Consider the following 24,977-nt stretch of genomic DNA (forward strand, 5'->3'; position numbering starts at 1 on the left):
TTATCAAGGCCGATGTCTTAAGAACTGTAAGACTTCATCAAACATAAAGTTTATGGTGGAATTAGATGGAGTCAAATAAATAATAGAGGTGTTTGTCAGTCTTCATTTCTTAAAGTAGCTGCCTGAGTCTAGTGGCAACTCCTCTTTCGAAAGGTTTTGGGAGGAATGGTGGTGTAATTGGATTTGTATGGAATTGGTGAATAATTTTATGCTATTTCCCCCCTTTTTCTCTGTGATAGGGTCCTAAATTTGTTTCTGTTGTATTGTTTCCTGTTGTTATTTATGTAAACCATCCTAGGGCTTCCTGGCAAAGGGAGGTATAGACAACTCTGAAATAAACAATTAATAAAATAAACAGTGAACATCTCAGCAAAAGTACATTTTAAGGTAATATAGCAATTCCCCCAAACCTTTCCTCTAGCACTTCTGAAGTTGTTAAAATGTACAAATTTCATTGGCAAACTCTTGATAGATACAATCCTGTGTTTTAAGTATTTGTATGAATCATTCTCTTGTTCAAGCAGTCAGAACTTTTGAAAAGCAGGACTTTTTTCAAATCCCCTTTGCATGTCTCACTATTTCTCTTCTTCCGCACTTTCCCATTCAATAAGATGTTGCTAATATTCTGATATAGGACCTTGAAAAGGAGGGTTGCATTTGAAATCTTTATCACAATTTTTGTTTACTTTTAAAGTCAGCATCACACCTATATTTAAGCATAGGCTAATTACATTAGTAACTTTATTTTGCCAAATTATGTATTTTAGCAGTTTCAGAAGGACTAGGGTAGAAGCTTTGGGAATTGCTATTTTTGTTTTTATTTTGGGGTATACAGGAGGGCTTTCAGTTTTAATTGGTTTCAGTGTTAGATTAATCAACTCGAGCTTTCATTTATTAATTGATGGAGGTCTGTTTTAATTGGTGAGGGCAATTTTTAATTGGTTGGGCTATGAGTAAAGGGCATCCTTGGATTTTTGAGGCTATTTTTTTACTGTGTTGGAAAATAAACTATTCAAGATTGCCATTCTTCAAAGAATGAGGAGGTAGCTTTTGTGAGTTACCTTACAGTTATTCCAGTGTCTCAAAGACATCATTCTATTGAGATTTTGGTAATATGGATTTTTATTTAAATATAATTTGTTGTTCAATTAATTAGTTAAAAGGCACATGCTATACAAACTAAACATGGTTTAATTGGTTGACAGTCTTGTGTGGACCATTTTTTTGTTAGAGTTTTATGGACAGATAGTGCTTTTGCTTTTCTGCTTTTACTGTCATTATTGCTATGGTCATTTCTTGTTTACAGCCTTGAACCTTTTGAGGAAAGGTGAAACAGATTTAAAAAAACAACAATGCAAAACAGTAAAAAGTTTTTTCAGAGTCCAAACAACATTTCACAGTGACCCAAACAAGCTTATGCTGGCCTCATATGATATACCATTTCAGAGACATAAACTTGTTAAGAAAGGGGGGGGGGTGTTAAATGACATGGAGTCAACTTTTCATGAGGGTTGCTATATAGTCAAGACAGTAAATTAACTAATGCATTTCTGTACCATACTAGAAAGCATTCAGTTTTTGGATATCAGATTGCCACAATTTCCACCATTACAGTCACCAGCAAGATTATAAGGCTATATACACTTCACTGAAATATAATTAATATGGTTTGCATGTACTTTTTTTTATAAAAAGTACAAAAATTGGAATCTCTGGAATTTCATATTTCTTTCCTGTTTACAACCTGAGACAATTCTACATAATTATTCTCAATTTGTAACAGAATCCTACCTGCACCCTACCTGCACTTTAATCCTTGCTATGATTGCATATTCCGTCCTTGCTGGCACAGAGATGTGAACGCACTGGATCCAAAGGTTCCCTTCTATAAATGAAAGAAGGGCCCTTTCCATGAACAGAAGGGAAATGGATCCTTTGGAAGCTTTGGTTTACAGAAGTGTGGGGAATGGTTTTCACTTATTTCTTTTGCTGCTAGAGTCTCACACACACACACACACACACACACACACACACACACACACCCCACACACCTAGGCCATTTCTCATACGGTTCTAGAGGTTCCCCAACACTCTGAAGCAGATATTCAAGGGACACAGGTAGGGAAGTATGAAATCAGTAGTGTCCATTGTGTCGCTTGTTCATTGTAAAGCAAGCTGGTTTTGTTCCGCTGCCATTTCCATCCATTACATAGCTATCCATCCTGCTGTTCGCTCTGGTATGTCTGCATCATTTTATTGTGAAATATACCTGTATTACACTATAATTTACAGTTCAGTTGCCTTCCCAGTATATTCCCTTTCAAAGTTTAGTGAATTTCCAGAGAGGCAAACACAACCAAGAGCCTTGTGGCATCACTCATCACAAAGCCATCTATGGCTACAAACCTAACCATGTCTATTCAGAAGCAAGTCCCATTGAGGTCAGAGAAGCTTACTTCCAGATGGGTGGGGTTAGGATTGAAGCCACTCTCATTACCTTGATTTCACAATTCAGTATAAATCTGTCATCCCATCTCATTTCCCTTGCTCAGGCATCAGGGAGGGACAGTTTCATTATAAGGCAATATAACTGTAGCAGGGGGTTGGAGAAATAAAGAAATCTTAAGCTTAATTTTACTTTTAAAATACATAATTGGTGTGGTAAAGGTAAAGGTACCCCTGACCATTAGGTCCAGTCGCAGACAACTCTGGGATTGCGGTGCTCATCTCGCTTTACTGGCTGAGGGAGCCAGCGTACAGCTTTTGGGTCATGTGGCCAGCATGACTAAGCCGCTTCTGGCAAACCAGAGCAGCGCACGGAAACGCCGTTTACCTTCCCGTTGGAGCGATACCTATTTATCTACTTGCACTTTGATGTGCTTTTGAACTGCTAGGTGGGCAGGAGCAGGGACCGAGCAACGGGAGCTCACCCCGTTGTGGGGATTCGAGGCTCTGTGGTTTAACCCACAGCGCCATCTACTGGTGTGGTAAAAATGGTTAAATCCAGACAGTTCTCCCCACTTTTACAAAGAGGTTGGAACTAATGGAGGAGCACAGATAAAATTCACAGGTAGCAAGAGACACCACTACTTTCCACCTGAAAAGAGCAATAATGAGCTATGTATTCCCTTGTTGTTTTTTAAAAAATCACAATAGGAAGTAAATTAAGGCTGAAATTCTAACTCCATACTGGTGAGTAAGCCTCACTGAATTCAGTGGGATTTTCTTCTGAATACAGTGCATATAGACTGCCTTTGGCAACACACCGCACTTCAGAAATATGAAAAGCAAAGAGTCACTTGTATACATCAGTGACTTTCTCACACCTTGGCAGCCCCTTTATCAGCCAAAAACAAATACCTTGCATTATTCACTCCCCTGTGTGTTCTCTTTCAAAGTAAATGAAGCAGCTAGCCACTCATCAATTAGCCATCTCACCACAGGGTTCTAAACCTCTATTGATCTTCATTGTAGCAGTCTGGGGAAACATCAAGCGAAGTGACATGTCAAAAAGTGTGACATTAATTATGTCTAATTTATGGACTTGAAAGAAAACCAAACCCTGCTGTGGATGAATGTGGATTGCAATCTCTTAAATTCCAGTCCTGAACACTAAGTGAACATGCAGGTGCCTCTGTTCTGGGAGTGTGCGAAATGCATAATCAGTAAAACATAGAAGCCAGACATATTTCCTAGAAGCCAGCTTGGAAGAAAGAGGAAATGGAGACATGATGTTACTAGGGGATAAAAGACACTGTTGGTCCGCTCTGGTATCTTTTCCTCTCTTGCTCCCACTGGACCTTAAGGCAGTGCTTAACATAGCAGTGCTCAAGCCTTCTTGGAAATCATCTGACTTGGAGCCCCTTCCTCTTCCAGAGGCCTGATACAGTAGCATAGATGATAGGAGAAGATGGCATCCCACCAGGTTTCAGTAATGCCTATTAGGTCATATTTGCCATTATATATTAAGAGCAATTCATCTTACTTGTTTCCCATACTCTGTGGGTTAGTATAGAGACAACCAAAACAGCAAGTCATTCCCTCCAGCTGCTTCCTTCTTGTAGTTTCCTGCCCTTTAGCAGGTTTCTGCAGCACCACCTCAGTTTCTTGTGCATCAATTAGGCTATTATCCCCAGTACCAAGTGTTCCACTGTCATTTGTAATATTGTCTCCCTCCCCCTTTGATCTGAAAGGAGCCCTCAGTCTGAATCTGGGGCCTGTATCAATTTCTTGCTGAAAATTACCCCACTCTACATAGTTCTCTACTGCTTAAGGTACTGTTTGCCATAAAACACATTCGGGGCAACTTATAGGGGGGGGGGGCTCATTTCAATAGAATGCTGGCTCAAGACCCCAATCTAAATCAGGAGTACATTCCAGTTGGGAGCCCTATAGATCTTTCTCCCTCCTCTGCAAAAAAAGTTGACAGTTTAAACAGGTAGTCCTTCTGATATTGGCGGGCCAAGTCATTGAAGGCATTATATGTCATTTTATCATCTTAAATTGGTAGTGAATTAGCAATCAGTGCAGATCCACATAAAATGTGTCTGGTCAGAGACATCCAAGAGCAGCCTTGCCATTGTATTTTGCAGTAATTGCAGCTTCCAAACTGTATTCAAGGGCAGCTCCATGTAGAGCACATTGAAACAGTTCCAGACTGGAAATTACGCAGACCAAATATTATTGTAGCCAAGCTATAGCTATCCAGAAATGGCTGTATGTGCAGATAGTTTTCTTCAAGGGAGTAGCTTGAATCTAAGTGTGAGCATTGGACTCTCTGCAAATGTGAGGATATGGGTTTTCCCGCTTTGGAAATTATAAGTTGAGTACATTTTTGTGTTGTCTTGGCCACTTTATTTACATTAAAAAAACACTTTTAAGAATACAATTTAAATCAACATCCCAATCTTTTGAAAGCAGCATTGCCACCTTGAGGCAAAGATGTGTTAAAACACAGACCAAATGAAAAGGACATAAAGGACATTTCAATTTCACTTTAAAAGGGGGAAATGTAATAAAATAATAATAATAATAATAATAATAATAATAATAATAATAATAATAATAATAATAATAATAATGCCACCTGCCCTGCGCCATAAGGTCCCAAGATGGGTTACATTTTTTAAAAAAAGATAAAGGGTATTTTGGAAAGGGTGAAATTCCATATAGAGCTGCTTCTTGTTTGGAGATCACTTGTAGCTGAGTAAGATTGTCTTCCATGAACATGGTCTTAACAGTGAGTCCATAAGTGACTGTGGAAGCCAATTCTGGATCCACACATCCTTCTAAAGTGGGGACATAGGTTTCTGGGTGGGGGTTGATCATGGTGAAGATTTGCCATACAGCTAATTAGGGTGTGAATGTGGGGAATGAGGTCTACCTGTACTATTATACTTTCCCCTGTGTGCTCCTGAATCCTATTCTGGGGCTTTCCACACCCTCCACACCAGATTTAGAGGTGCTCCAAGAGGGAAGGAGGGGACCTTGTTCTGTGCATACAACTTAGTTAAATCCTACCCTAAACAACTTCACCCCAGATTACCATACTGAAGCTATAAAGAGACAGTGCCTGACACACCTCTGTAGCGAGGGTGCTCCACAGTTTTGTGGACATTGCATAGAAGACTGTCTCATGAGCCCTCTCACCTCATACTGCCAAAGAAGATGTCACCATAAGAATTGTCTCTCGTCCTCTAGATTGCCATGTTCTGACCGGCAGAAAGAGCAGAAGGAACTCTTGCAGGTATTAGGGGCCCAAGTCATTTAGGGCTTTAAACCCCAAGGTGAGCACCTTGAATTGGGCTTGGAAGGGAATAGGCAGTTCGTATAAGTGCTTTAGGAGGTGTTACGCTTGTCCTGACAAGTTGTCCCAGACAGGAGTGCCACATTGTTCACTAGTTGCACTAGACAACCCCGTATAGAGGGCATTGCAATAATCTAATCTGAAGGTTATCAGAGCATGGAATACAATGGTCAAATCATTACTGTTAAGAAAGGGCCGTTGCTTGCATACCAGCTGAAGCTGGAAATAGGCACTCCTAGCCATCAAGTTCACTTGGCCTCAAGCAAAAACAGTGTCTCAAGGAATACCTCCAAGGTATGCACCTGTTCCTTCCAGTGGGAGTAAAACTCCACCCAAAACAGGCCATCTCTGCACCTCATGGACCTGACAACTCTGCCCACAGAGCACCTCAGTCTTATCTGAATTCAGCTTTGTGACTTAAACAGCTGTTCTCTTAGATAAGAATGGTGACAACAATCTAATTCAACTGAGCATTTTCTCTTGGTTAGTTTGCCTTACTGAGATAGAGGACAGTAAGGACCTATTGTTACTAACCCAGAAGTATGTAGGATGTGTATCTTGCATACTTCATACTCCTAGGAGGAGGAAAACTCCTATGCTGGGCAACAGTCTCTCCAGATGTTTTTAAATGCCAGCTGTAAATGTTACCACTGTACAATTCATGTGGAAACTGGGAGTGAGAGATTTCTTGTAACACCTTAAATATGAAAGTTATTTCCGTGTTAAATAACCAATTGCTTGTGACAGAGGAAGGTTGCTTTATTGGAATTTCTTGTTAATTCCTTAGTAGCACTCAAAGTAAGAGCACTCATAGAGCGGTGCATGCCTCTTTGGCCAACATAAGAGTGCATGGTGCATTTAATACTGTGCTTTCACTGGCACCCGTTGATGGGGTTTTCCATTTCATTTAATGTTGTGTCCTGTCACTCAGAGACATTCCTCTACTGATTTTTCTCCAAATGCAGCCTGTACATAGAAATATTATTTGACAATTTTCCCAAACCTGGATAATCAAACATAATTATCTGCTGCAGTCTCTCTGCTGTTCATCTGACTTATAGGCACATTGCAGCTATAGCTTCTTCAAGCATAACAGCTCATTACTATACATGTCTACTCAAAAGTAACTCTTGTTAAATGGGATGAGGTTTACTCACAGGTAAATGGGTAAGGGATTGTTCCTCAGTCAGCTCTTGCCTGAAGTCTCAGGTGCAGAAGTGGTTCCAAATACATATCTTACACACTTATTCTCAACCACATCCTTCTGACCCAAGGTCGCACAATTATAACATACTAGGTATTGCTGTTTGGCTTTCTCTACATTCTCCTTTTCAAGTTTGGCATAGCAAGTGAATGGGGAAATATGCTGGTCCATTTGTGATTTCTTCCATGCTGCCCTATATTGGTATCATTTTATAATATAGGAACAGTGGTTTATTGCCAGGGTGTATTTTGATACAGCTTTATTACTTAGAACCACAACCATTATTCTTAGTGCATGATGTGCTGGTATCCTATACCAGATTAGTGGAGCTATAGCTGGCTGGGCATATCTGTCCTATAATACTCTCCAATTTCACATCACTACTCATTTAAAAAGGGAAGATAATTTTCTTTACAATACTCTGACAATTATTTCTTCAAAAGAACCTTTTACAGTTTTATTGCCCTTGCATAATCTCCCACATATACTCATTAAGCCAGAACAGACATAAGGCTGACAAATAGTTAATGATGGTTAAGATATCAAGAGCAGGCTGTGGGATCATGCACTCCATGTCACTCCATGACTTCTTTCATGCCTCTCCATTTATACATGAACACATCAGCTGTAGCTAAAGCATAAAGTGGCACTGTCCTGAACCCATGGTTAATGTAATTGTTATAGCTAAATGTAAATGGATAAGGCTGGGGAATTGGTGTGTGTGTGTGTGTGTGTGTGTGTGTGTGTGTGAGTGAGAGTGAGAGTGAGTGAGAGAGAGAGAGAGAGAGAGAGAGCGCGCGCAAGGGCAATTTTTGTGAGTGAGGCCAAGGGTGCAGAGGAGGGAGCATAGAACTGGTCCGACTGCGCTGGCTACCAATTATTTCCAGGCCCAATTCAAAGTGCTGGTTTTGACCTATAAAGTCTTAAACAGCTCAGGACCGCAATTCCTCAAGGACCTCATCTTTCCATATGAACCTATCTGGACCCTAAGATCATCTTCTGAGGCCCTCCTTTGTGTGTCTCCTCCTCGAGAGGTCCTGAGGGTGGCAACATGACAGCGGCTGCAGTGGCTCCCTGTCTGTGGAATGCGCTCCCCAGGGAAGTTCGCCTGGCACCTTCATTATATACCTTTAGGCACCAGGCAAAGACATTCCTTTTTAACCACGCCTTTGGATGATTTGATTTACATCCTATGCCCTTTTAAAATGTGGTGGGGGTTTTTTGGGGGGCAAGTATTTGGTTTTTTTTATTTTGATTATGTATTTTGTGGTTTTATATTTTGATTTTATTTTGTGAGCCACCCGGAGACCTCCAGGCATAGGGTGATATATAAATTCAAATAACAACAAAAACAAAAACAACTGCTTCAAATATTGAACAAAATCACCAGTTTCCTGTCCGTATCACCTCATAATCTCTCCCAAAGTAATGCATCTCTTTTTTATAATTCAGAATGGCCTGCAAATTACCAAATAGGATAATTATGATGAATTACCACATAAAAATATCAAAAATAAAAGCAGCATAATAATAAGAATAAGTGTTAGATTTATCCCATACAGTATTTCCATGCATGAGTCCCAGTTAGATCTGTATTGTCTATGTTATGAAAAGCCTTCATTTAGTTAGTTGCTATATTTTATTTATTTGGATCCCACCACAGTGCTGTGGTTTCTGGGCTTGTAATTATTTCTATAAATAAAATCAATACACTACGTCTGCATTCTTGTGTCAGTAATTCGTACTGAGCCACATTGAACTCAATGGGATTTACTAAACACACATAAGCTAAGTCTGCATAGCAGGAATGTATACAGTACTTGTATGCATATGACCTATTAAAATGTCATCAACTGGCTAATCACTACTGTTAAATGATTTGTCCAGGATTAAAAAAGATCCTGTTATGTCACAGACAAATAAATCCTGTATTTGGCCATATACTATAGCTTCACATTTTAGTCTATAAGATTAAAAAGTGATTAGTGATTTTGTCTGTCCCCCCATTAAACACCTCATATTTAGGGATTTAGGAACAGGAAGTGTTAGTGTAATAAATAGTTACTGGAATGTTTGTGTCTGGATAGAAGTGAGATAAATGGTAACATCTTCTGACAGGTGAAATAATTTATTGTTTCCTCAGATGTGAAGTCTTAGTTTGTTGGGGGAAAGCAGCCAATGAACGTTTACCTCTTCAGCAGCTCATTCAAATAATTAGAAATAATTTTAGTTTAGAAAGACGCTAAAGTGGTATTAACAAAAGAACATGTGGCTCTTATCACAATGAGAATGAAAGTAACAAGAACAGTGAACAATGCCAAAGCTGAAGAAAGCGCATTGGCATTAATGAGCCAGAGAAAAGGGAAAGGATTAGAGGGAATGCAGGTACCTACTACACAATATGACTGCAGCTTTTTAGTCAATGCTTGACGGTAGAAGGCAGATAGGAATGAAAAGAAGTAATTACTAAGAGAAATGACTCATGGCTCGCAGAAATGTGTGGTTTACTCATAAAATGTTATCACATGATTAATCTGCAGCTAGAGGACTGAAATGCCAAGTATCTAAAAGATTGAAGTCTATGACTTTTGCCAATGAGGCTTCTTTCTGTTATCTTTTGCACATCCACAGAAGAGCAGAAACAGTTTTTGTTGAAATTCTGCTCCCTTTAAAGAATTAAGCAGTACTAACAGAGGCCCTTGAAAGTGTGCAAGTCATTAGAAACTATGAGCCCTTAACCCAGTATTATTAGGTATCTAGGTATCTACATCTGGTTCCATGAGTCCAGTGGATACCTGTAGTTCGGAATGGCCCATTGAAATCCATTAGAGTTATGGCCAAGAGACACAGGTAGACTTGTCCCATGTATAATCATAGGCATTAGACTTGTGGAATTTTGCACAGCCAGTCTTCTATTTACTGTCCAAAGTTGACATTGCTGCTTTTGGGTGAATAGCAAGAGAATTTTTACTGTTGGACCACAGGAATTGGTAGCTCTAGACATGCTGAGATGAAAGATGTTCCTTGTGGTCAAAATCCCAGTGCTGATTGACAGAACATTAATAGCAAGAAGGCTTGGAGATTGCAATAAGACTCCTTCCAACATGAAGTTAGTCTTGGGATTCTATCACTGTCATACCACTGGAAGGCAAGATGATGAAGTTTGGGGAAAGTTCCAGGATAAGTGGCAATGAGCCTTCTTTCCTTCTACAACTTTGTAGTTGTTCTAGCATTGGGGTAAAGGTAAAGGTAAAGGTACCCCTGCCCGAACGGGCCAGTCTTGACAGACTATGGGGTTTGTGCGCCCATCTCACATCTAGAGGCCGGGGGCCAGCGCTGTCCGGAGACACTTCCGGGTCACGTGGCCAGCGTGACAACGCTGCTCTGGCGAGCCAGAGCCGCACACGGAACGCCATTTACCTTCCCGCTGGTAAGCGGTACCTATTTATCTACTTGCCCCCGGGGGTGCTTTCGAACTGCTAGGTTGGCAGGCGCTGGGACCGAGCAGCGGGAGCGCACCCCGCCGCGGGGATTCGAACCGCCGACCTTTCGATCGGCAAGCCCTAGGCGCTGAGGCTTTAGCCCACAGCGCCACCCGCGTCCCTTAGCATTGGGGTAGCATCCCACAAAGAGATGGGGCAGAGAGGAGTGGCCCAGTTGCTAATGTGATCGGCTTGCACTGTTAGCATACATGCTTTTGTTTGAGTTGTTAAAAGGTATGTAAAGTGAAGCGAGCTAAATAGAGGACAAGCTAGTTTCCTGGTGTGCAGAAACACTGCAAACAGCACGGGAAATAAATGGGAATACAGCTGATTCAACACCCTCCCCTCTAGAGCAGGTCCAGGCCCTCCCTCCCTCATATGTGTGTATGGACAAACAAACAGGATGAATATTTCAAAGGAAAGCCTTGGAAGAGACCACTAGTTGCTGCCCATTCTAAGTATGCTGGCATCCAGACTATGGATCCCTTTGCTCCCCCTCCTTTGATTTGATTAAGTTATTGTATTGTACTGGTTCTTTATGATTTGTAAAATGTCTGTGGGTAGGAGGCAAAATACTTTGTGCACCAGCGTGGGCAGCAAGGAATTAACATTGGAGAGGCTTGTGGAATTAACAATGGAGAGGAATGAAAGAGAGGTAATATAGCTACTAAAATGCATAGTGCAGTTATAAGAGCTAAAGTAATTAGACTATTAGAATATAATTAGAATTAAAATATACAGCTACTAAGTTAGTGTCATTAAAACATGAATATTTAATGTGTATTCCTAATAGCTCTGGTGGCATCCATCTGTCTTAGGAGACCATGGAGGAGTGCATATTTGGGGGTGAAATCAAACTGTTAGAAGGTTGCAGCACCTACTGTGGTTGTAGAAACTGATACAGGAGAGACATGTTTTGTTGCAGCTGGGGCAGATGAAAGCATCCATTTGTGCTGCTACAGATACACCATGGTGTTTCTTCTCTCTGCGCTCCACCAAGTGGTCATTCCTCCTCTGGTCACTGACTGGTCACATGCACGACCTGACTGTCTCCAGGCATTGCAGTCATCTACAAGGGCAAGGTTGATGGTCCCAGCTTCCATGTCACATTTGCAGACATCTTTGTAATGCTGAGTGCATGGGGTGCTGGCGATGTCCTGACCCAAGATGTTGGTCGTTGTCAGGCTGAACTCAGTGCAGCCTTGGGCAAAATAGCTGATGGGTCTCTGAAGAGCTTCCTTGGAGTGTATTGTCAAGGCAGTGTTATCTACATACAACGTCTCTCAGATAATGACCCGCCACACTTTTGTCTTGATGTGGAGATGGCCCAGGTTAAACAGACCCTCGTCGCTCCTTGAATGGATGTACACACCATCTTCAGTTGAGCTTAAGGCATAGGAGAGCAACAGAGAGAAGAATATGCCATGGAGACTTGGGGTGAGAACACAGCCCTGTTTCACACGGCTCTTTATAGGGAAGGCATCTGAGGATCAGCTGTCATATTAGACGGTGCTGTGCATGTTTTCATGGAAGAATACAATCATCTTGTGAAGCTCAGGTGGGCATCCTATATTGTTTAGTCCTTTTTGGCTAATGAGATCAAAGGCCTTGTCCATGAAAGTGCTGTATAAGGGGCATCTCTGCTCTCGCCATGTCTCCTGCAGTTGGCACAGCAAGAAAATCATGTCAACTGTTGATCTCTGTGTCAGTGAGTGATTGCAATCTGTTGAGAACTACATGGCCGAGGCTTTCCCCACAGTACTCAGTGGGAGATCCCATGGTAGTTGTTAAAGTCATGGTGGTCATATTTGTTCTTGTAGAACAGGGGTATGCAGCCTAAGGCCTGTGGGCCAGAAACTGCCCAATTGCCTTCTCAATCCAGCCCGTGGACAGTCCAGGAATCAGTGTGTTTTTACACGAGTGGAATGTGTCCTTTTATTTAAAATGCATCTCTGGGTTATTTGTGGGGCATAGGATTCATTCATCCCCCCCCCCAAATCTATATATATAGTCCAGCCCACCACATGGTCTGAGGGATGGTGGACCGGTCCACGGCTGAAAAAGGTTGCTGACCCCTGTTGTAGAGGGTCACAATGCTGGAGTCATGCATGTCTCGTGGCATGAATTTTTGTTCCCAACATTGCAAGAGGGCGCTGCGGAGTTATATCATGAGGGAGGAATTGAAGTTGGCTTTCAGTGATGCTGTCCTGCCCTGGGGCTTTACCTCATGCCTGAGAGTTGATGGCTCATCAAGGGAGAGTCTGGATACTGTCAGCTGCTATGTCAGAGACCATGCTTTCCTGTAAGTACAATTCTAGAAAGTGCTCGGCTCATCACTTCATCTGCTTGCTTGTGGTCTGTGATGCTCCCTCCTGAGAAGGTTTTCAGCGGTGCAGTTTTCATGACCATTGGTCCAAAGGCTTTCTTCATGCCTGTGTACATTTTGCAAGTGTTGCTAGTGTCGTCAGTGAGTTGAATGCTCTGACAGAATTTTAGGCAGTAATTGCTCCCCTGATGATATAAAAGGGGGAGTAAGTTATTACCCCTCCCCAGCTGAACTGGGAGAAAAGAGTGCTTTGAAAGAGTGAAACATGTCACTTGCTAACCAGTGTAACAAGAAACAATGGTTAGCTGCGAAATGAGTCAACTTCAAGCAATGGGACAAGATCCTGGCTTGTTTTAACTAGACATTTTATATTCACTTTCTTCCTCACCAGGGTATCGCCCCTGTCCCATTACGTGCCTTCCTTCTCTCTCCATTTCTTCGCTCCTCAACTGTATTGAAACTTCCTTTGGTTTGGTGTAAATTGTTTTCCTCTAATCATTGCTGCAAAATGGAATCAACAGTTTTCTATTTTGTTATAGCCTTTTAAAAATGAAATGGATTTAGCAAGTAAGTTCTCTTGGAAATATGATTTGTAAGGAAGAGGCAAAGCTGTTGTGTGGCTGCTTAGCAGCACCTTTTGCAAATCATTCTCTTGTTTACAACCGTTGTTGTAGACTTCAGACCTTCATTGTTGATATCCGTATTTTGTTATAGTCCCATTAACCATTTACAGTGCAATTAGTATATTTGCAACAATAAACTATGTGAATGATGGTGAAAACAGCTTTTGCTATGTGGGTAAGGTTTTCCTATGCTTTCAGTGTTTCTTTAAAATTTCATCAGGCAGCTAGAAGCACATGAAGGTTAGTTGCCTGTCAAAGTAGATCAGTGACTGTAGAGCTAAGCTAGTCTCGGCCTCCTCCCAGAGGAATGGCTCAGTTTGTTTTGGTGAGCTGAAATGAACCCTCTATTTGAAGAAGTGGTGAAAAGAACTGAATCTCAGTAAGTGCCAGCAACTCTTCAAACATTTGGGCCTCGTAGACACCCCCCCCCCTTCATGTATGCTTTTTCTTCTAATTCCCAGTTAAGCAGAAAGCCTGCCTTTCACCTTAGGCATCCTCTCCAAAGATGAAGTGGTGGGCATTCTTTTCATATCAGGAAAAGAAAAGCACCATTAAGTTTATTTCAGAGATGAAGGTTAGACCCATTACGAGCAATGCAGCACTACTCAGGTGCAAGATTGGATAAATTGGATGGTGGTCCAGCTGCAGTCCTGTTTGGATGAAGATTTCCCTGCTTTAGTGGGCTACACTCTGCTACTACAATGTATTAAAAGTTGTACTACTTCTGAGGATGGTTTAGATTGAAACTACAGCTCTGCCAGTGCTCCTGGCTCAGCCTCTCACCCCACTGAGGGGAAGGAACTACAGCCACATACACCTTTGTGTGCAGTAATGATTTGTTCTGCCCCATGCATCTGGTCTATGATTCTGCAAAGCGAAATTGCTCGTGAGTCTGTGGCCAGTAGTGGTAGTGACAGAAATGGAATGCCTCCGATTCACCGATGGAAAGCTTGTCTGCATGCAGGGAGGATTGCTTAACCCATGTGGTAGGCACTGCTCTCAGCTTCTGCTCATGAAGAAAGTGGCAAGGAATGGAGTAAGGGAATGGGAAAAGAAATGAAAAGTAGTTAAAGCAGTTATATTTTGCAGCATGGAGCTCCCTCTTTCCTTGTGTACCTGTGTGTTGTACTCTTCTTTGTATGCATCCCCAGCTGGGGCTGGGTTTTGAGGTATAAGAACAGAATCATAGAGCTGGATGAGACCTCAAACTTGGGTCTCCAGCTGTTTTGGGACTACAGTTCCCATCATCCCTGAACACTGGCCCTGCTAGCTAGAGATGATTGGAGTTGTAGTCCAAATACAGCTGGAGACCCAAGTTTGGGAAACCCTGATCTAGCCCAGCAAACTGCTGGTGCAGGAAATCCACTGCTACAGAAACCCCGATATGTGTCAATCCAGCCTTACCTTTTAAAGGTGAAAGGAGAGTTTACCAGCTTCTGCGGCAGCCTGTTCCTCTAAAGCAGAGCTGGGGAACCATATGTCACTTTCCAAGCCTCTCTATCCAGCTCTTGGCTACAGTTCTCTCTGGCCCTGCTCAGCAGCCCTCGTAAGTGCTTTTACCTGACTGAAATGTCTTATTGAACTGTGTTAATGCCTTTTGCCTTTCGGCTGCCTAGAAGGTGTGTGCATGCGAACATGCCATGTGTAGGTATGTAAACCTGACTTTTGTGTGGTTGGAATGTAGCCTGCTATGCAAAGGTGAAAGCCATATCCATTTCTCTGCCCAGTTTTGCCTCTGGCTCCACCCTCCACTGGCATGCATCCCCCAGAAGTCTGCATGTGAGGGTACATGACAGTCAGAGAAAACTTGCACAAATTGTTGAAAAGGCAATCTGCCTCTCCTACCTCAAATAAGTACAGTGGTACCTTGGTTTAAGAACAGCCCTGTTTACGAACTATTCAGTATACAAACTCCACAAAACCGGAAGTAGTGTTCCGGTTAGTGAACTTTACCTTGGTCTACGAACAGAAGCCGAATGGTGGAAGGACACCAGCGGCGGGAGGCCTCATTAGGGAAAGCGCACCTTGGTTTAAGAACGGCTTTGGTTTAAGAACAGACTTCCGGAACGAATTAAGTTCATAAACTGAGGTACCACTGTAGTTGTGAATCTTGTTGGTTGTAGCACATCTTGTCAAACTTTTACAGTTTCAAAAGCGGGTTTAAAACACTTCATGTATCTCTTTACAAATACTCCAAGACATTGGGCTAGATGGACCAGTTGTCTGACTCACTATAAGGCAGCTTCCAAGGTGCCTCAGATCAGTATATTTTTGCGTGGTATGACAGCCGAGGTTGTGCCAAGCTCAAACATCCAAAATAAGAATGTTAAAAATTTCTGTCTTGCCACTGGGAAGGTTTTGGTTTAGAATGCTTTTTTTATAGTCTGGCCAATGAACAGCCTACTTTCTTGTTTCCCTGTGTGACCCATATAGCTATCAGGGGTAGAGATGTGGAAAAAATTTGATTCAGGTCTCATTTAAAGCCGAATCTATCAAATTCACACTTTCCAGAAGGATATGCAATCCCCCTATGCTTTAAAATTTGCACTTGTCTGAATTTTAGTATCCCAGTTCGCCAACCATCGTTTAAAAAAATGCTTTCATTAAGAGAAAGTATTGTTGAAAATGAATATATTGGTGGAAAAGACATAGCATTACATTAGGAGAAATTGCTTGCAAAAACTGCAAATAAAAATGTGCTTATTAGGAGAAGTTTGCACTAAAATGCTGGTGGATTTTCATTAGGAATTTTTAAAACAAACAAACAAACAAACAAACCCAAAACCACAAATTGCTGTGAAATGTGGAGAACTGAATTTAAGATTAGAAAAATGAAGAGAGCTGAAATCGACAGGTCTTTCAATCTCTAGTCAAGTATTCATGGTTTATGCTAGACATTTTAAAGAAAAAAATGTTAATGCATCTTCAAGGTAAGTGGCTAGAACATAGGATTGCAGAAGGGCTACATAAAGAAGTCCCCCCCCCTTTTTTTCGCTAGACACAGTCACACTGGCAACTGACTTCCTACATTGGTTGGCACCACGAAAACATGACACAAGTGTGACTTTTCTTCCAATAAAGTTTTGTGGGTTTTTTGCTTCATTTAAAGAGAGATAGGTTCCTACTAATCATGCCTGGACAAATTAGCATTTAAATATGTGTAAAGTATTTTGAGCTATAGTGCTTGGTGCTGGAGGCAGCAGTGAATAAACAAAAACAAAAAAAACTTCAAGTATTTAGGCCCTTCTATCCCTCAGTTCCCTTTTCTCATAATGAATATGCTGTATTCATTGGCGTCTGTAAGTAACATTAGCAGAAGGTAGGAGAGGGACTGCTTAGCAACCCACAGAAATCCCAAAGAGAGGTGGAAAGGAAGTGATTTTCATGTAATTATTCACTGCTACAAAAGCTGTTGTCAGGTAGACACTAGAAACATAGCTGTTTTATTATTCCCCTAACCTACTTTTAATCTTTTGAGAATCACTTCCATTAAAAGAGGGGGAAAGAAAGGGCTTAATTCAGCCATTTTATGCCTAACCATTTAAGTTCTGTTTTCTCCCCTAATGAAGCCTCTGCTTACAGAAGCTGTGTTGTTGAAAACCCCTGGGTAGTAAAACCTCAGAAACAAAATGAGTCCTGTATCCAAATACTGCACATTTGCTGTTATTTATATACACACTGTAGAGTTCATATTTTGTGTTGCTTTATTTTCCTGCTGAATCACAGCATTTAAGGGCGAGACAAACTGAAGGTGTAATAAGATGATATGTACACGTAGTAATGAAAAGCTTGGATTACTGTGGTGAAGGTTAAACATACTTATATTTGATCATACTTGGAGCACTTTCCACACTTAAGATTCCACAGAAGGCACAATTTAAGTCTTGTTTGCTTGTGAGATAAAATCTTGGGCAGCCCCTGAGTTGTGGAACTCCCTCTCCACAGAGGTCTGTCTGGCAATGTCACTGTACAGTTTTCAGTGGATGCTGCAGATGCGCCTCTTTACCCTGACCTTTGACCGCTGAGATGTTCATTTTTAGGACCCACTCTATTTTTGTGATTTTTTTTAAAATTGTAAGTTTTTTATCTGTTTAAACATTGTAATCTACTCTGGGTTCTTTAAAACAACAACAACAAGCCCACAAATTATGTAACATCTCAGCAACATGTCTACTTCCTTCCTCCCAAACTTAGAGAAAAGCTCAGAAGTACCGAAGAATTTTCAAAAACAGATTTTTGTTTTCAACTTCAGGAAAATTGCTATTTAAAATGTAAATAATGCCAAGACTCATCAACAATAATGCATAATTTATTTCAGTCTTCAACTATAAAATGTTTATTCATTCCTTGATGAAAATAAGCATAGTAAACAGCTTTCTGTATCTGGAAGAGTCTGTTTTATATAGTAGTAGATCTGAATTTCATTATAAGTGCTCTGGGGGAGGGGGAGGGAAATGCTGTAGTTGGGTGAAAACATCTGTATAGCCACTAATATGCAGGGAATTTTTTCTCAAACATTTCTTGTGTGTGACTGATGGTTGAATACTGCACTAGCATGCACTAGAAAGGTAAAGGGACACCTGACCATTAGGTCCAGTCGTGGATGACTCTGGGGTTGCAGTGCTCATCTCGCTTTATTGGCTGAGGGAGCCGGCGTACAGCTTCCGGGTCATGTGGCCAGCATGACTAAGCCGCTTCTGGCGAACCAGAGCAGCACACGGAAACGTCGTTTACCTTCCTGCCGCAGCGGTACTTATTTATCTACTTGCACTTTGACATGCTTTTGAACTGCTAGGTTGGCAGGAGCAGGGACCGAGCAACAGGAGCTCACCCCATCACGGGGATTCGAACCGCCGACCTTCCGATCAGCAAGTCCTAGGCTCTGTGGTTTAACCCACAGTGCCACCCGTCCCTTATCAGAGCATGCGCTACTTTGTATAAATAGTATAATCAATCTATAAAGTAATTCATTATACATTTAAAATGTAGAGGTTGTTCTCTGTTGTATTGAAACTCAAAAATTTAATGGCTTCAGCAAATTTCTGAATCACACGTTTAACTGTAAGAAGTTGTTATCAGTCACCAGAAATCATGGTATTCAATTTAATGCAATGCATGTTACACTTAAACTCATAGGGAGGAATTCAGTGTAGCACTGAGTGGGGAATGCACATGAGGAAGTTGGTGCTCATGGAGTAGGACTTTGCCTCACTCTTCTTTTCCTGCATCCCCTCTGACCTGTTCTGAGGGTTTGCCCAGCTCTCCAGAGCAGATTTAGGGGGGACGTCCCATTGTACAAGTAGAGCTTGTTCCACAACTGCAACAATGTCCTTGAATGTCACCTTCCAGTTTGAGCAAAGTCATGTTCATCATACCCTCTTCTGAAATATTTGCTGACTTTTGACTGAAACAAAAGTCAAAGAGAGCAGGTTCTCTATGTCCCTTCTTTTCTATTGTAAAACTGGGGTGTGGTGGAACCTTTCCCAGTACAAAAATCTTGATCAGTTATGCCAGAATTGTGTTGCGTGTCAAGGTCCCCAAGCCACCCCCAAATAAATCACAATTCACACAGAATTTTTGTTTAAGGTTTTTGGTATAATTTTGGCCACAACTATATTAAAATACATAAATGTGAGTGGTTGCTTAGGCATTGGTTCCGACTATCTGTCCCCGTCCCGGGACAGAAATGACTTCAGATTCCAGCGAAAGCCAGTAAAGGAAAACAATATTGGGGAGAAAATGGAGCCGGGCACCAGACCCTCACCTCTCCCCGCATGTTCCCAGGGGCTTGCGTCGCCCAAGCCCCATGCCAAGGATTTGGACAAAAGCATGGCGAGCCCCTGGATTCCTTTAACAGAATTCCCTTGCAGCAGCAGCACTGGAGGGGCAGGCACTGCCAACCACATCCCCTCCACCAACCAAAAATTAACCAATGCCTAAACACAACCTTACAAGTTGTGACGATTTGCTACACAGTAAGCAAAAACCGAATGGCACCAGCCAATCAACCAACTGGACAAAATTCCTACCAGTCCCCTGCCCCAAAAGCAGATGACCCCATGACAGGCATAGCAAGGTCAGACGCAAGAGCCCTAAATTAGGGAGGGAGGGCAAGTGATCTGGTACACACTGCAAAAGAGAACGCTCAATGCTGCATGCCCTGCACATAAAACCTTTGGTCCATCCCACAAATTGGCAACATCAAAATTAGCCCAGTAACCCAAACAGCCCAATCACTGCCAATGACCATCTAAATGATCCCACCCAGCAACTGAGGGGGTGGCCTGTCAGACCCCACTGCAACACGTGCTCTCCATGAAGGAGAACACGCTTTATAGTATCTCATAAATTGAGGGACGCAGGTGGCGCTGTGGTCTAAACCACAGAGCCTAGGGCTTGCTGATCAGAAGGTTGGCGGTTCGAATCCCCGCGACAAGAGTGAGCTCCCGTTGCTTGGTCCCTGCTCCTGCCAACCTAGCAGTTCGAAAGCACGTCAAAGTGCAAGTAGATAAATAGGTACTGCTTCGGCGGGAAGGTAAGCAGCGTTTCCATGCGCTGCTCTGGTTCACCAGAAGTGGCTTGGTCATGCTGGCCACATGATCTGTACGCCGGCTCCCTTGGCCAGTAAAGCAAGATGAGCTCCGCAACCCCAGAGTCTTTATCTCATAAATTGGATAGACTCATCTCTATTCAACCTCTATTCTTCGGGAATAATTCATATATAATAACACAAGAGGGACTCACCAGCAGACTCCAAATCTCCAATGAGAACGGTGACTGTTTTTTGGGAGGAGGGTTGAGAAACCCGGTGGGAGATGGAGTATCCTGAAGATACTTCACACTGCAAAATTTTGTTACAGAATTCTTTGTTGTGATTCATAATACCTAGAGTTCTTATTTAGGCATGGTGGGTGAGAGAGAGAAAAGTAAACAGGAAATCACTAGGAAATCTCTGGAAATGGCAAATTATTCACTGTTCTGGTTGTTGTAAACTATTAATTTCTGATTAGTTTGGCTTAATAGTACATGTGAATTGTACTATTAAGTTGCCATGTAGGGTTGCCATATGTCCTCTTTTTCCAGGGCACGTCCTCTTTTTCATGGGTATGTAAATTGAGAGTTGTCATGGTGATCCATAGTTAAAAGTGGAAGTCAGCAAGTGTCCTCTTTTTTGCTCTTCAAAATATAGCAACCATACCAAATGAACATCACATAACAATCCTTCCTTTATTATATTAACCCCTTGTAGATTCTTATACTCACTGAGGAATGTATTTGTGAGCATTGCTTTCTGATCTTTGCGATCAACGCCATCAATAATACGCTTGATAAATTTGTTAGATCTGCTAGATTTCCTTGTTTCTAGTATTTTACAACCATGATATATAAAGCAGCTGGCAATGATGGCATGTTTCAAAGATATCACTTCATCTCTTCAAGTCACTTCATTACATTCAATAGATCCATTGTAGTTCCAACTTTGTAATTTGCAGCTTTGTTGTGATCACTTTTTTATAAAAAAAAGTTTTGAATGACTTATTTTTACCACCCCCTTTCTCTGGAGCTTCAAAATATTATATATAATAGTTTTTACTCTTTCCAAACCTACGTTAAAATGGTAAAATCTACAGGGTTGGTGTAAACTGACTTCCTCATCCCATCCTCTTCATAGCAGCCTCTGAAACCCCACCGTGAGGATTCAGGAACCCTGCTGAATTGGGAGGGAAGCTGAGGTATGGTGGGCTGATTAGAAGGGGGAAATTCTTTAAAACCGAGTGGAGGCTTCCTCCCCAAACTGGAGAATTAGTTTATGCAGAGTTTTCAGAGATTCGTCCCTTCTCCCCCTGCGGCCATGGAGTATCACCTTAAGGGAGCCTGGGCGGTGGTTTTTGTCCATAACGCCCCATTGGGTGATCCTGGGGTATCATGAATTGACATCTGTAATTAACAAAGTTATGGCCTTTTCAATCCCAAACACACCTGTCCTGTGTCATTTGTTGATGTCACTATGGCACCACTGCTCCCGGCTCTACTCAGCTCACAAAGCCCTTTGCTGGGTGTGGTGGTTGGGGCCACAACGATGCCATGGCAGGGCTGATTTCCCTTCCTCAGTGGGAGGTGATGCTCCTGCTTCCTCTCACTGCACTGGTGGCTAGGTACTTACTTGTAAGGCCAATTGCAGGTGAGCTGGGGGTATGGCTGGGGCGCGGACCTGATGGGGAAATTATTCTCTGTGGTCGACTTCCTCATTTTCTTCCATGGAAGGTACATATGTCCCTTCTCAGTTCTGAGGCTGGTACCCCCTCTGAAAAAAAATAGACAAAAATGGCTTCAAAATGATTTATTCAATTTCATTGTTCTTTCAGCTTCCAAAAGTGTGGTCTCTGGACTGGTAGCAAAGGTTTATGGAATCAAGTTGATCTAGTAGATACCGTCCTCCTTATAGACTATGCAGACATCATCATCATCATCATTATTATTATTAGTAGTAGTAGTATACCGCCCTTCATCCGTAGATTTCAGGGCAGTTCACAGCATAAAATACAAGGTTGTTGTTGTTTTTTAAAAGCATAATAAGCATGTTGTTTAGTCATTTAGTTGTGTCCGACTCTTCGTGACCCCATGGACCAGAGCACGCCAGGCATTCCTGTCTTCCACTGCCTCCTGCAGTTTGGTCAAACTCATGCTGGTAGCTTCGAGAACACTGTCCAACCATCTCATCCTCTGTCGTCCCCTTCTCCTTGTGCCCTCCATCTTTCCCAACATCAGGGTCTTTTCCAGGGAGTCTTCTCTTCTCACGAGGTGGCCAAAGTATTGGAGCCTCAGCTTCACGATCTGTCCTTCCAGTGAGCACTCAGGGCTGATTTCCTTAAGAATGGAGAGGTTTGGTCTTCTTGCAGTCCATGGGACTCTCAAGAGTCTCCTCCAGCACCATAATTCAAAAGCATCAATTCTAACAAGCATACAACGTAATAAAAACAAGAACAAAACAAAACAATTATCTTCCTCTCCTGTCCCTCTAGCTATTTGGCAAATATGACATCACAGCAATTCTGACATATCAATTTTACTCCACTGATGCAAGTGTTAATTCCAAAGGTAGCTTCAGTATGGCATTGGTAAGATGTATATTTGAAAATGCATTGTAAACAAAAAATATTGCTGCAATATTCCACCTAATTAAAGAATTGTGAGATGTTATTTTCAAGAGTTTGAGACCACTTTAGCCCACAAATGATCTTTAAAAATCCATTTTGGTTTGCCATGCAATGTAGAGAACTGCTGTTGAAGAAATGAGATCTCCAGACTTTTTAGTTAAAATGTGTTCCGTATCCACTTTTCTCACTATGAAGTAGAACATTTTACAGATATAATCAGCTATATTTTACTTATCATGACAGCAGTAAAACCATTTTAACTTGTGACACAAGTTAAATGTGATCGTACTAGTGCTTCAAAACAGAAACACTTCCAGCTTTCAACAACTTGAGAAATCGGAGCCTCTTGGAATTTACATGTAAAATACATTTTATCTTTTTTATGATTTGGAGTTCCATGAGACAACTGGTAATTCAATCCAATTTCTATCTTGCATTAAGCATTTTGTCCTGAAATTTTAACGGTTAAATTGCTAGATAGGAGTATTATCCATGGTTGGATTTTTTGTTTTCTCTCTGGGAAGCTGACCTGTATGCAATATTGCAAAATGCTTTTGAAACTCCCTGTAGTTCCAAATGCAGTTTCCTGTGATCGACAAAAGAAGCAGAAATGGTTTTACAGTTCATTGATGCTGACCATAACTTTTACATTCACAAATTTTAAACAATCATCATTATATTTGTCTTTATTTATTTGACTGCATTGTCACTTATTTAGACACTATCATGAAACCTTAGGACGAGTTACTTATAATGAAAGCTGTTGAAGATATGTTAGTGCTGATAGTATACTCATCAAAGAATAAGTTACAGTTCAGACACATCTGGAATGCTGTGTCAGAGTTGGCTTTTGGGTAGCACAACTGGTTCCACTGCACTGGGCGTTGAGCCTAGGGGGCGCCACTGGGTGTCACAACTATGATGTAATGAACTGAGCAGAACAGAAGGCAAGAGACAAGGGCCACCAAATTTTGGCCTTGCACAGGGCACCGCTAAAATTTGAAAGACCAAAGTCCTCCCCTAGCTGTATGCAGTTCTGGTTGCTTCATCTAAAAAAAGAATACAGTAGCACCTTGGTTCTCGAACTTAATCTGTTCTGGGAGTCTGTTCGACTCCCGAAACTATTCAAAAACCAAGGTGCAGTTTCTGATTGGCTGCAGGAGCTTCCTGCACTTAATCAGAAGCTGTGGAAGCCGCATTGGACGTTCAGCTTCCAAAAAACGTTCGCAAACTGGAACACTCACTTCCGGATTCGCAGCGTTTGGGAGCCAATTTGTTCGGGAGCCAAGCCATTCAAGTACCAAGGTACCACTGTATATTAAACTTGAAATGATAAAAGAGAAGGGGCTGGAGTTGCCATGGGGAAATGGTGATGGGAAGTGCATGGCATGGAGACAGTGGGTAGAGTATATCTATGGGACTCATAAAATCGTAAGAGTTGGAAGGAATGCAGGAATATACAGCTGACCCTTATGGGGATCGAACCTGCGACCCTGGACTCACACTACTAGAATTCAGGGTTAACCGATGAAGTGGCTTGGCAGTAGATTCAGGAGAGGTAAAAGAAGTTTATGAAATTTACTGCCAGAAGATGTAGCAATGGCCTCTGGCTTAGATTACTTTAAATTGAGATGAAAATAAATTCACAGGGGATAGGTCTATCAACTGTGAGCCACTGCTGTTTGAACCTGCTGGATATGGTATGGTTCTGATACTGTATGGGTGACAAACAGCAGAATGAATGAGAAGAAACAGAATGATGATAACCGTTATATAGCCATGAAGGAAGTTCCTCATTCAAGTCTATTACACTGGTCTGAAAAAAAAAAGTAATTTTGCAATTTCAAGTGAATTGCAAAAACAAACCCCAAAACACTGGATAGCACTAGAGAATCTAATTTCAAGGCTTCTTCTAATAATTTATGATCTGCTTACCTTATAGTAACAAGGATTTTTTTAAACCTTTTTATAATTATTCCTATATTTTGTGTTTGCAGGTCTGGGTGGATGCTGGAACACAAATATTTTTCTCTTATGCCATCTGCCTGGGGTGCTTGACAGCCTTAGGGAGCTACAACAACTACAATAACAACTGCTACAGGTAATACACAATTACAGTCATGTTTATTTTTTCTGTTGAGTGGTCTAGTCTGGCAAATATGTACATGACTGTTTGAGGTACCCAACTAAATAATTGTGTATGTGGAACAACTTCTGTGATTGCAATGGAATTTCCCCTCTCCCCACATGCCCCCCACTCCGCCGCTAAATCTTTGCTGGAGGGTTGCAGGAACTCCCAAAGCAGATTTAGGGGATGTGCAAGGGAAGGAGAGGAAGGAGAAGTTCATTTGCGCATTCAAAAGTTATTTTATGTGTGA

General features: G+C 41.7%; 1 protein-coding gene across 1 annotated transcript in view; it reads left to right on the forward strand.

Moving 5' to 3' along the window:
* Nucleotides 1-24,977, forward strand: part of SLC6A11 (solute carrier family 6 member 11) — a 95,019-nt gene that overhangs the window by 47,361 nt on the left and 22,681 nt on the right. Inside the window, exon 8 of the mRNA XM_082211945.1 lies at nt 24,597-24,700. Coding sequence (XP_082068071.1) covers nt 24,597-24,700 — 104 coding nt within the window. The remainder of the gene's footprint in view (nt 1-24,596; nt 24,701-24,977) is intronic.

Source organism: Podarcis vaucheri (assembly GCF_965113315.1).
Source record: "Podarcis vaucheri genome assembly, chromosome: 2".
NCBI lineage: Eukaryota > Metazoa > Chordata > Lepidosauria > Squamata > Lacertidae > Podarcis > Podarcis vaucheri.